This window comes from Strix aluco, chromosome 5, assembly GCF_031877795.1.
Source record: "Strix aluco isolate bStrAlu1 chromosome 5, bStrAlu1.hap1, whole genome shotgun sequence".
In the NCBI taxonomy this organism is placed as follows: Eukaryota; Metazoa; Chordata; class Aves; order Strigiformes; family Strigidae; genus Strix; species Strix aluco.
Genome location: NC_133935.1, coordinates 45,001,651 through 45,015,385, shown reverse-complemented (window position 1 = coordinate 45,015,385; position 13,735 = coordinate 45,001,651). Strand labels below are relative to the sequence as shown.

Here is a 13,735-nt window from a genome sequence, read left to right as displayed (position 1 = left end):
TAAACAAATATTTTTCTTAAGGATTCTGTTTTTCATTAAAGGATACAGGAGCCTTGAATGAAGTTTATTTTCATGTCAACAAGCACATTTAAAGCTACATTTATTTTAAGTTGGCAAAAAAGTTTTTGAATAGTATGTAAGATTTAAAGAGGCTGCATGTTTGAATCACAGGGACTGTAGGAAGTATTGTGTTAGAGAAAAAGATTATTACTGTACCTCATCTAATTTTAGACATCCATGAAGCAAAAGTCTGTGTCTGAGTTAGTCATCAAAGCCTTCTTCATGCCAGACAGTGGGGGAGTACTTTTTGGCACTTTATCTGAATCTAATGTAGACATTTAACGTATGTCGGTTGCATTATGTCTACAGTCAGGCACAGCAAAACTCACCCAAATTCATTCATGTTTCATAATCTCAGACCTCATCCAGGGCTGCTATCCTTGACTGCACTAAGGATATGTTTGTAATTTACAGGATTTGGTAAAAAACCATGACATTTACATGTCCAAACAGAGGACTGTACATATGAAGTAATTACGCATTTGCCCATATGTGCTCCCTTAACTGGGATCCTAGCTCATATACTGATTAAGTGCAAGAAGACATTTGGAACAACACTAAGTGCCAACTTTTAACAATTTGTATTTCTGAATAGTTCTGAGATTAAAATGTGAAACTAAGACATTGTAAACCCGTTAGTGATCCATTAAGAAAACAAACAAGCAATAAAACACAACAAAAGGAAATTGCTGAAATACTGACAGCAGTCTTGTTTTTTTCTAGCAAATTCAGAAACTACGGAGAGAGCTGGTTGCATCGCAAGAGAAAGTTGCTACCCTTACATCTCAACTTTCAGCAAATGTAAGTATTTTTACTTGTGATCATAAACAGTATCAAAGAATATATTATCAGACAGGCTTAATAACTCTTAACACACGGTCTGGGAGACTTTACTATTTATTTATTTTGATGTTTTTCAAATAATTTATTTCATTAAATGTCTATTTTGTGTCAGCTTCAGGCAGAAGAAATCTTGTAATCAAACACAGTGGAAATGGAGAGTTTCCACACTTTGGATGTGACAGATGTCCTATCCAGTTCAGTTTCACTCTTTCCTCTGAATCAATTAAAAAAAGCCCAAAAATAAGAAGGAGACACAACCAAAGAAAGGGCATGAATTGCATATTCTGATACAATTCGTTATAGTTTCATTTCACAAAGATAAACCCTGAAAAATGCAAACAGATGTGGAGGGAAGCACAGTATACAATTGTATATAGAATTCATATGCTGCAGTAATTGTGCTGATATATAACCAATGGAAACTGGGCTATTTCACAGAGAGCTCCCTGGTGTTCCTTCCAATTGTCATACACTGGTAATATGAGTTATTGAACATGTTATAAGAAAATAATGTCAGATAGGGAATGTGAGCTACAGTCCTGTCTGGTTACTATGGTTTCAGATGAAGTTACTGGATAGTTACTGAACAATCTGTTGTATAGTGATTTTTAAATGCAATTCAGGATATAACTATAGTTACCATTCCCAAGGAAAGCTTAGATGCAGTTTCAAGAGAGTATCATTTTGCATTTCAAAAAAGCAGTTTCGTGATGTCTTGGGCAACCTATATAGTGCCTTTCTTTGAAATGTAGGAGTACTGATTTAGATTTATAAATATTGCCATTATTTTCAGGAAATTATTTCAGTTGGTGAAGTAGTACTGTGTTCCTGTTGTGAGAAAATAATCTCTAGCTGTGTGAAAGCTGCTTGTTCTCTTAGGACTGCCACATGTGAAAATGTGGAAGAGCGACTCAACACTTTCTGCTCTGTTCGGGTGGATGCAGAACACCTGTGGGTAGTTGTACCTCTGTAGTGGTATGGGCTGCCACTCTGCTCTGAGTTCTGAGAATGAGCTAGTGAAGCAGACAATATTGGACTCCTGCAATGTTTGTAAATTCAAAAGATTCTGAGTTGGGTTATTCATTTGGGAATTTATAGGCAGCATGCCTAGCCTCAGTATGGGGTTCCTTCACTCATATATTTTAGACACTGATCTTCATCTTCATCAGGTTGGGCAGTCTTCTCTCACTCATCCTGAGAGCAACAGACTAAAACCAACACCGAGAGGTCAGAAGAGCTAAGCCAGCATGCCTCGGACAGTCATGTTTACTAACAAGTCCATTGTTCTCTGCAGGGCACTTTTCTTTCCACCAAGATGCAGGGTGCAGCAGCTCTGCCTTGCAGGGGGGATCACAGGGAGGTGGGCTAGGTGGACTGTGGCTGGGCTTGTGACACAGCACAATCACAGACATCCCCACATCCACCCTGAGTGCCCTGTTAATGCCCAGAAGAGTTAGCTTGATTCCTGCAAGTCCCCGAACTAGTGAAAGATGTCCCTGCCCACAGCCAGGTGGTTGGACTAGATGATCTTTAAAGGTCCCGACCAACCCAAACCATTCTGGGATTCTGAGCAGTGGTATCATATCAGTAAGACTAAATTGTTTGCCTGTGGTGGGCTTGTGCTCAAATGCCTGTACTAGAGCTGCTGTGGGAGCCACTCTGATGGTGATAACTCATGCTCCTGGTACTGTTCCTCACTTTGTGGGCAGAAAAGCAATTTGCCCTTCTCTCCTTCTGCTAGCTCTGAACAGAAAACACCAGCATATTCCTTCTTGCTGGTGTGTTGAAAGGGAGAGTTGAAAGATGAGTCTATTTAGTCTCCATGCTTTTCCAGTCACCCCAGCAATGCTGTAGCCTATAATACAGCAACAGGTGCGATAGAGTGAGGATGGCAGGATGTCCTCTGCAGCTGAGGCAATGAGGCTATTGCTCGGTTCGTCTGGGCAAATTGTGTCCGATCTCTTCCCAGCATTATTTAGAAGTCATTGACTATATCTCTGGCCAGTATTCCTTTGTGTGGAGTAAACACCATACAGACTGGTTTCTAATAACAGTACCTATTTCAGGCAAATTTTCAAAGTCATATTTCCATATTTCAAAGAAACTGAGTCAAGCTAAAAGATGGATAGTTACATTTTGGTTTGGTTTTCACTCAAACTAATTCTGCTGCATGGGTGAGAAATAAATTGGGTTTAATCTGTATAACTCACAATATATTGGCTGGGGATCTGGTCTCTAGTAAGAATGCCCATAGTTTTTCTACTGATCTAATTAGAAGGGTAACATTTTCAACAGGACAGTTTAAAAATATATACATGTACATCTGGTTTTGCCTATCCAGAAGTACCACATTTGTAAACCTGTATGTGCTTGTATGCATATTTATGTGCATGCATGCCGTATGTTGTATAAAGGTTAATTTATTCACATTCTTTTGACTGTATCACTCACCTTCTAATCCATCCCCATGGAGATGCTCTTTAAACTCTAAACCTATAAACAACCCTAAAGCTGATCCTTCTAGCACATGGGGTTTTTAAACGGTACCAGAAAAATCTTTCTTTTTTCCAAATCCCCAACATGTGGAAATTCCCTCAAAATTAAACTTGTCAGGAGCATGAAACTTAGAGGCTTCAAATTCTCCAGGCATGAACAAGGGATTTGGACACCTTCACAGTGAATACAATCTTAAAAGGAGAGTAGATATTACTAGATCTTATAAGTAAATATTTTTTTGGATGCTGTCATGAGATTCATACTTTACAAAACCGAAAACTGAAAAGTATTTCATGACAAGCCTGGTTATGAGTTCAGTCTCTGCTCCTGGTTCTGAGTTCAGTCTCTGCTATTTCTGGTACAGACAATTTAAAGCATTAAAAAAACACTTTTAAATAAGTCCAAAGGATCAAAAGAGACCACTTAAAGATGTGTTGGTACTAATTCTGCCAGTCCTTTGAGCACTTTATGTAAATAAATTCTATGAAGTATCACTTAAACATCAGGAATAAAATCCAGCTTGAAAACAGAGTGTACAGACCTTTTAATTGTGGTATGGCCTTTGAAATTTAGTCTAATTACAGAATTGATATTTAAATGCCAGTGATTATATACTTTTCATAAAAATTATGACAGTAACTAAGAAATACTTGATTTAGTTTGACAAACTTATGAAAATCCCGGATGGGCTCCTAATTTTCATGAACTCATACTGTCTTAGCAATGCTTTACTTGCATGTATTCATTTATCATTTATCTGCTAATCTAAGAGACATACTTCACCAGCCCCTGGCATTGAAAGGAGAAATAGTCCTAATCACAAAAGATGGAATTTATCCTCAGAGAAGAAATCCAAACCATGTTTTACTCTCTAAATGGATAATACTACTGTGACCCTCATTTTGAGTCATGTTTGCACGCCAGTAGGCTAAAACCTGAACCAACAGTAAGTCTAGTGCAGAAAAAAGTTTGATCACTGCCTATGTTTTTTGTAGATACATCCATCTCTGGCAGGCAGAGAACTGTATGAACAGGATATCTTCTGTGGTGCCTTTGCTGACCAGAAAATTATTCAGTCCTTTCTGATGCCTTTGCTATAAATGCATTCATGCTAGCCTGAGTCCTAAGCTCCTCCAAATTTCCATACTTACAGTGTCTGTAAATAGACAACGCTTTTTTCCTCGCTGTGGTCTGGAGAAGGAAACTATTAATAGCCAGAAATCTTGTTCCCTCACAGTTCGTCTCAGGCTTGAATTTGTTGTTACCATTTCCCTTTGTAGAACTGAGCAAGATTATTGTATGTGAGTGAAAAAAAGAGCATCTTATTCATCTCAACACTATTCATGTCTTTCTTTGCTTCACCACAGACGACTGTTAGTGACAGTAGTACATGTGTCATTAGAAGACTCTCAGGATGAAATTTGACCTATTTCATCAAATCTTTGCTTGATATATGATTTTATATCAAAATACATCAACCGGAAGTTATAGCATTTCTCAGGCATTTTGGAAAACTCTGATAAGACTTTTCTTATTTGGTTTCATTTATTATTCAGATTTTGCTGGCTGGGCTCAAGTACTATGCTTAATTTCAGCAGTTTATTTCATCTGATTAACCCCAAAGTGTTTTGCCTGCATATTATTAAATTCAAGCAGGGCCCAGCTGTTGTTTGGATGCTTAATTTACAGTTTTTTTCTGAGATTCTGGCATTTCCTCTGGTGCCTTTTTCGATGTTGCTGAAGGGCAAATCTCAATACTAATTAAGAAAGGGCCTGTTTTCAGTGCAGAAACTGTCCAACCAGCAGACTTCCTACGTGACTGACAAGGGCTCAAATTCCAGCAAGCAGCCTGAACCCAGCCTGTTCAGAGGGACTTTGATCAGTGCTGTGTACTGTATAAAGCTGAAGTGTGCATGCTTGCAAGTTGTAGTATACCCAGGATGCCAGTAGAAAGCGGAGGGGGTTCACTGGCTAATACTCTTGTTTGGCCAGCTCTGAACCACTATCCTACAGCCAAACAACGAGATAATAGCAGGCGGCGAACAGAAAAGGTCACCAGATGTACAGTTGCTTCTTGCAATCAGCCCGATCCCTTCTGGCCTCTCACACCTCCTTTCATTCAGCCGTGTCAGGTGGGAGGAAATTTATTTATTTACGTTTGTTTTATAAACATGAACACCGCAGGTCAAACTGCAAAGTGTGCCAGCAGAAAGTCTTTGGATATACCAATGTCATGTTTGGGATGAGCTGTAAACCTAACAGCTGAGGTATTTGGGGTTTGGCTGGCTGGGATCGCTTACTAAGAAAGAAATGTTTAAAATCAAATCCGTCATCTTAGCACTGAAGTCATTCCCTGAGAATATATCTCTGACTATTTCCAATGGAAATTTCATGTTAATAGAAATCAAAATTAATCCATATGTGATGGATCTACAGATTGAGAGCTGTACATCATCTGTGTATATAATATGTATATCATGTTAAAGATGGATATATTTTGCTGTAGGCATACTTCCAGTAATGCCCAGTTACTTAACTCTAATTCCAGTATATCTACTTCCAAGTAGAAGTGCTGCATTCAATTGTGCAGTTATATTTTTACTTTAGAATAAGTGGTATTTAAAGAACATTCAATATTCAAGCTATCTTGTGTTGTATTCAAATGATGTATGGCATGAATGAAACTACTGAATCTTAATGAAGATTTCTAAGGTGTAAGGAATTGACTGTAACTTTAAAAATAATTCTATTCCTCATGTTTTTACGAGAATGAAATAATGGATTCTTTTGGATAAAGTAAACAATCCTCAGAAATTGAGGATTACCAATCCAATCAAAATCAATTACTAAATTTATAAGGGTAAAAGAAATTTCTAATTAGAAGTTTTAATTTCTAATGAGTATTTTTAAAGTCACAGTTACTTCAGTTTCTATTGTTTTCTGAATTATATTGCATTTAACTATTTAAATGAAAAGTCTGATCTTAAATGGGCATACATACATATGTTTTATGCGTGCTTGCATGCTTCCACACACATATAAATATACTGATAATTTAGCGTTTTTCGAAGTAACTTTTCTTATTTTGTTACATAGTATGTCTTTTGGGACAAATCTGTATAAGATTTCAACAAGTAGGAGTTCCCTAGACTGCTGAATAAATAAATATTTGCTACCATGGGGAAAGGCAGCACAGTATATTACTCTGAATGTAAAACTGATACTTTGTATTTCATAGAAGAGTGTTCTGTAATAAATATTTAAAGTAATGAACAATGCAATTGAAAGATTTTTCTTGAATAGTTTTTGGTTGATGGGCCTCTGAATTATGTTTGTTTATTATTAGCAAATCAACACCTAATAATCTTTATCTCAAATGAGTTAGGAAGGATCCATCATCTTGATCCAATTACATTTATGATGCAAAAATTTTAGTGTGCTACTCCAAGAAGGTCATGTACTCTATCACAGGCTGAATTTTAGTAAGGATCCATAGTTATGACATGGCTGTCTTTCTGTAAAGACTATCAGACAATAACTTAATAGTTTCAGTGACCTTTGATGACATTAGTTCTTACTTTTTCCTATGTGTTCCTTAATTTTTCATATAAGTTCCTTGTGGTTTATTCATGTACAATACAAGCTGAACTTGTAGCTATGGAATAGGAAAATACTAGGCACAAATATGCATAGTTAGGTACCAAAGGACTGTGGTTATCACAGTCTAATTGTGAGAAATGGACAAAAGCAATGCATAATTAAGCAAATTACTCCTCTTTTCAAGCCCTCAGTCCCCATTGTTATTCTCACGGTAAAGCAGAACCATGGGCCATCAGCCAAGCCATAGATTTTTTTATGAGGCACAGAACACCGAGCTCCGTTAGTTTCCTGTTAAACACATGTCATAGAGACATTTGACTATAATTTTGTGGTAGTTGTCTCTGACTGTGTTCTGGGTCACTGGTCATCATCTTTGGAATTAAAACACAATACATTCATCCGGATATTTTTAATATCTAGCTAATTATTAAAGTGAAAAGTAAGTTTAAAAACTTGTTACTTTTATCAGAGGAACAGAGTAGTAAAAACAATCAAAGGCTGTAGTTTCCAAACTAGCTAAAATAAATTTATATCAATTGACAGGTTTCAGATGTGCATTTGAAACATATTCCAAGTTCATTTTATTTAAAATTATAACTCCAAGAATAAAGCCTAAGTTATAAATAACATGTTAAAATAGGAATATACACAATTACTAATTAATCCTTAAGTAATTGCATGTATATCTAGTCCTATGTTTATCAAAAGTTAATCCCTGGGGTATGTATCCTTTACCAAAAGAATTATCCCTAAAGCATCCCTGCAGATGCAGAAAGCAGGTGGATTGACCACTATACCCATAAATAATTAAATAAATTATTTACTAGTAATATAATTTACAAGGAGTAAACTTGTGGTAAGTTTAATAAGTATAAAATACAGAGTTTACAAGATACTGAAATGTTTATAGCAATCCAAAATGATTTACAAATCACAAAAGCCACTTGTCAATATAACAGCTCTGAAATGGAGACACAGAAGTGGGCCACTATTATATATATAATAATCTTTTTTTAATTTGAGGAATAACAGAGAGAGCAAGGTGGCAAGAAGATCTTTTCCTTCTCCTAAAGTGTGTAACAGAATTCTGTTTGCACTATGCCTTTTTCTGATTATATCTCAGATTCAATACAACCACATACATTTGAACAGTTTCAACTGTGCTCGTACAAGCATCCAAATCTGTAAATAAAAAATTTGCCAGGCATTGTGTATGCCTGTACTGCTATAACAAAAAATAAATTTTCACAGTAAGGAAGCTCATTTAATCCATTTGTGCATGTAAAGATGTTGTTTGTGAGTTATATTTCCAAGTGTATTGTAGTGCCGATGTTTGAAAACTTTGCCTATTACCACTTTTGAGATGGTAAAGAGAAAATACGTATTTCCTTCTGCTTTTACTATTTGGTGTTGTGAGAGGAGTGGATGGAATTGTATGGAATTTAATAAAGATTAAATTCTTACTTTCCCTTGGCTGTACAAACTGGTTTAGCTTGTAGGTTTCTTTATGACCACTTGCCATTCTTTGCCTGCAAAGCTCCATGTCAGTTAAAAGCAATAAAGAGTTGATGTATTGTTTGTATAAGTTTTGCTTCCATAGACTACAGGGTGAGTGTTGTCAGAAAGTAAAATGAAGCTTTAATTTTTTAAAATCTTTTAATGAGTTTCAACTTTATTGCTTTTCTTATCGAGAAGTAGAACTTCCAGTTTTTGATATTGTCTTTTATATATACATTTGCACACATATATAAATATTATATTTTTATTTTATTTGGTTTTTATTACTTTTATACACACAACACACACATATATATAATCAACATAAGACAAATAGACTTAAGTAATGACCTTTTATAAAAACTGTCATATTTTTTGTTTGAGTCTCAGGATTCCTTTGGAGAGTTTTATTTGTAAGGTTAAAACTTACCTTTTAAGATAAAGTACTTGAATTCCTGTTTTGAAGTGTTCAGTAATTGAAAATAATTGTTCCTGGACTTTTATTTGGGAGCAGACTTCTTTTGGACAATATATCAGTAAACTCAAATGAAGGCATTAAATCCATAATTCATTTCCAGGCAGAGATACCTGAACTAATCTCCTTGGGGGCTAAAGAAGCCTGAGGAACACTGGGATCACTTGGCTGCTTTACCTATCCAAGTTAGCTCAGTCTAAACTTAAAACTAGTAGAAAAGAGCTGTGTTCAGCTCTGGGGCCCCCAACATAAGAAAGACATGGTCCTGTTGGAGCAAGTCCAGAGGAGGGCCATGAAGATTATTGGGGGGCTGGAGCACCTCCCTTATGAGGACAGGCTGAGAGTTGGGGTTGTGGAGCTTGGAGAAGAGAAGGCTTCAGGGAGACCTTATAGTGGCCTTCCAGTACTTAAAGGGGGCCTACAGGAAAGCTGGAGAGGGACTTTTTGCATGGTCATGTAGCGATAGGACAAGGGGTCATGGCTTTAAACTGAAAAAGGGTAGATTTAAATTAGATATGAGGAAGAAATTCTTCACTGTGAGGGTGGTGAGGCACTGGAACAGGTTGCCCAGAGAAGTTGTGGATGCCCTCTCCCTGAAAATGTTCAAGACCAGGTTGGACGGGGCTTTGAGCAACCTGGTCTAGCAACAGGTGTCCCTGCCCATGCAGGGGGGTTGGAGTTAGATGATCTTTAAGGCCCTTCCAACCCAAACCATTCTATGATTCTATGAGCTTGGAGAGAAAAAAATATTTTTAAAAAACAAATTGATCTGGGAAGATTGTTCCATTGACGAATGTTATGTTCTGTTTCTTTCACAGGCTCATCTAGTGGCAGCTTTTGAAAAAAGCTTAGGAAATATGACTGGCCGATTGCAAAGTCTAACAATGACAGCTGAACAAAAGGTACGTTTACCAAAGCAGATACTTTAATGTGGAAAAGTCAGCAGATTATATTAGAGTTTTGTTTAAAAAACACTGAAAGGAAATAGGGACAGCTGTGACAGTAAGACAGACAGAGCTTTCTTTAATGGCCGTTGTGATCAAATCTTCATAAAGCTCCAGCAGAATTAAACCGTGCAGCATCAGGTTTACACAGACAATATCATAGAATAGTTTGAAGGTGAAATCTTTAGTTTCCAGATTTTAATTAAAATATATGCAACTGTAGGTTTAATCTGTACTGAAAGATCCTATAACAAAGACTGATCACAACCTGTGGGAGTGCTTTATTCCAGCCTGACAGCATTGTCAAGATAATAGAATTATGGGAAGGGAAGAACTTTAAATAGAGAAAAATTACTCCATTCAGAGAGTTAATGCAGGTTTGGTATCCTATTAATGAGTAAACAGTTTTGGCTTTCGTTGTGCTGTTTTGACTACTGGGGAAAAAAATCTAAACCTGATGATAGGTAGTAAATTTAATGTGGGCCTTTGTACCAAGCTCAGGATTAAGAGGCTGCTTAGCACCTTCCAGGATTGAACTTCAGCAACTTTCTGTCCTTATTCATTTTGTGTCCTATAAACAGAAAAGCCTTGTTGAGCCAAGCTGTGAAAGAAACTGCATATAAGTGGGATATTAGTCACCACTGGAGTCAGTGTAGCTGTCTATAAAAATAACATTTCACAGTCTGGTTGAGCACCAACAGATGAAATATGGTGAAACTCATTGTGAACTGGATAGGAAATATTTGCACTGCTTTCTTTTTTTCATCTTAAGCAAAAAAACACAGTGGAATTTTCTCCAAACCAAAACTTTTGACTATATAGTAGTATAATTTCCCTCAGAAGGTTTTCTTTCCAGAAGAGGTTAAGCAGTGACATTGAAACAGATCATCTCCAAGTTTATTTCCTAAAGGATTTGGAACATGTTCTTTCCTTCTCTTCTTTTCTCTATTGTTGAGGTTAAATTCCTTTAATCCTCATTATATAAATACAAGCTGGAAGGACTGGTTTAATACAGCAATAATAAAACCTATTTTTTTATTAAAATTGGCTGTGCATTCTAATACAGAACTTCCTGCACTCGAGCTGAGTAATTTTACTTCAACTTGCAGGACAGTTGCTATCAAACAGGGGTTTTTTAACTGAATTATTATTTAGCAAGTTAAATCTTTTGAAAAATACACAAATTCAGGTTGAGATTCATCCATTAAACAGTAGTGTCACATGCTAAAGGGTGTAATTCAAATGGTTTTATTGTCTTTCACAATAAAATTGTTGGGTTTCTCTTAACTTTATAATGAATATTCAGTTGAGACCCTTTTTAGATTAGTCTTTATCAAAAATGTTTTGTTCTCCCTAAAAATAACATGATAGCTTTATACAGAATAACTGCAAAAGAATGTTGGTTGAGTTTAATATCTTTGGAGAGAAAATATGCATTCTGCTTAGTTGTTGCCCTTACGTTCACCCAAGCAGTCCCATGAACTTCAGTTTGACCACTCTTATCTTGTCATTTTTTTAGCTTAGACAAACATTGTTCTTGTGCCATATATTTTGAGATCTCTTTGCTCTTCCCACAGGAATCTGAGCTTATAGAGCTAAGGGAAACCATTGAAATGCTGAAAGCCCAGAATTCTGCTGCACAAGCCGCTATTCAAGGAGCCTTGAACGGTCCTGATCATACCCACAAAGGTATGTTTTTGTCACTATTAAAATAAATGCAGAGTTTCACCCGTGAAAAAATCTGTTACTACTTCTCTGTTGTTTTGGGGACTCTGTTGCAAGGGCAAGCACATTCTGCAGTTCATGGTAGGCATACTTGTGGTATTTCCAGAGATGGAAACCTTGAATGAGCTTCCTGTTTGTCAGAGTTCCTGGAGCCTTGTCTTCTCAGAACTGGGTGGCCAGTAATTGATTGCTGGGTGTCAAGAATTAACCCTGTCACTGCAGTTGTGTATTGAAGTACACCCAAGACACTAGTGAAGTCTTATGGTGAAACATGGTTATAACTTGGAAATCCAGTGTAAGTTGTAGCTCTGAAACTTGGTGAACTCATTGTTAAAGAGATGGACTGACAACAGCTCACCTCCTTCACAAGGTGCTAAATGACTGCAGGAAAGCAGGCATCTTGAATTCCAGATTCTGAATTAATTTGTCATTGCAGTTAGGCAGATGTCACATGATAAATATATACTTCAGAAGTGCCTGTTGATAAGCAACAGCAAAGGAATGAAGAAAAAAAATAATAGCAGCATTCGTTTTTGAGAGTGTCATTGATCTTTCTTTAAAGAGGTCATTATTTAGATGTTTGCCTTAAGGTGATTTCATTGCATGACTTGAGTATAGCAAGGCTAACTTCTAGGAAGTAAAAAATCATCTAAAAAGCAATTTCCCTTGGTATTACTGGGTATGTTCTGCAAGAATATTTTCCAGTGATTAAGATAGAGTTATCAGAGACTTTTAAGAAATTGAAACTCAAATGCCTCACCAACCATTTCTAATATTCTCCACTTCTTGGTTATTTTGTTTCATTCATTTTTAATGAAATCCTGCCTGCTTATTTCCATCATGATATATTAGAAGGTAGCATCTGAACGCTGATTAGGCCTTCTGCAAGTCAAGTAGTGCCTGTACTCCTTGGAAAAAGAACCATAGTACATGTGATAGTAATAAATCAAGTACTCTATCTCTAACAGAAACTGCTTAGCTATGGGGTTATGCCTGCAAAAGTTGCTGTGCAGAGTCATTGCCTTCATGCCAACAAGGCCCCAGTTTGGAGAAGCTCCTAAGTGTTAGCCTAATTTTATGCATCCCCATTGACCCCCATGTGGTTTCTTACAGGCTGCAATAGCTTGAATCTGAGCCACTGCAAGCATCAATGCCATTTATGTTCATTTAGGCTCCCTTTGTGGAGGGAGATGCTACATAAATACAAGAATGATTATTATATTGAAACAGAGACAGATGGATTTCACAGTAATTTCTTTTCTTTAGATTTACGTATAAGGAGGCAACATTCTTCAGAAAGTGTTTCCAGCATCAACAGTGCTACAAGTCATTCAAGCATTGGCAGTGGTAATGACGCTGACTCCAAGAAAAAGAAAAAGAAAAACTGGGTAAGTGCTCAGCAGATTTAAACCTGTTTTTTAGCTATTATGTTGTTTCCTAGTGCCTGAGTACCATAATGGTCCATTTCATCTGCAATGTTCTTGTGGGGCCAGACAGATACGAAGCAACTCACATGTATCCATACTGTGACACTACCAGAAAACTAAAAATTGTTGAACATCAGCAGTCATTTATTTGCATAAGTCAGGATAATTCAAAAAATAAAAACAACCAAAACAAAGAACTTAAAATAGCTGTTGTGACCAAAACCGTCTCTGGACCACATTGAAACCCTGTTTGATTTCTCTTCAGTCGGAGTTTGAGTCAAAGGCTTGATTCAAATGTTACCCAGCTATGAAGGGAGTTGAAATCTGTTAAAAATTCTCATGTAAAAGTAGTACGGTGTTTAAAGAAATTAAGATGCTTCTCAACTGGAACACTGAAATACCACATGGTGTTAAGGGTTTAATCAAATACTTTCAGTAAATAATCAAAAAATATGTTTTTGTTGTCTTAAAAATATTACCTGCTTAAACATGTGTTTTAAAATACTGATCAGCCTTCATTCCCTTGATTTGTAATTCCACACTCTTTCATGTTTCTGCAAGGTGAACTCTAGAGGAAGTGAGGTGAATATAAACCATGGAAAATTTGGCATGCATCTATAAAGAACCCTATCTTGGCATGATTGCTATTTATTTTGGCAGTAGGCTCT

At 36.6% G+C, this 13,735-nt stretch overlaps 1 protein-coding gene across 10 annotated transcripts in view; it reads left to right on the top strand.

Annotated features, from left to right (window-relative positions):
• NAV3 (neuron navigator 3) overlaps positions 1-13,735 on the top strand; it is a 562,960-nt gene that overhangs the window by 520,626 nt on the left and 28,599 nt on the right. For all 10 annotated transcript variants that reach the window (XM_074827171.1, XM_074827169.1, XM_074827167.1 and 7 more), the window contains 4 exons: positions 784-861; positions 9,790-9,873; positions 11,493-11,604; positions 12,907-13,028. In XM_074827171.1, coding sequence (XP_074683272.1) covers positions 784-861; positions 9,790-9,873; positions 11,493-11,604; positions 12,907-13,028 — 396 coding nt within the window. The remainder of the gene's footprint in view (positions 1-783; positions 862-9,789; positions 9,874-11,492; positions 11,605-12,906; positions 13,029-13,735) is intronic.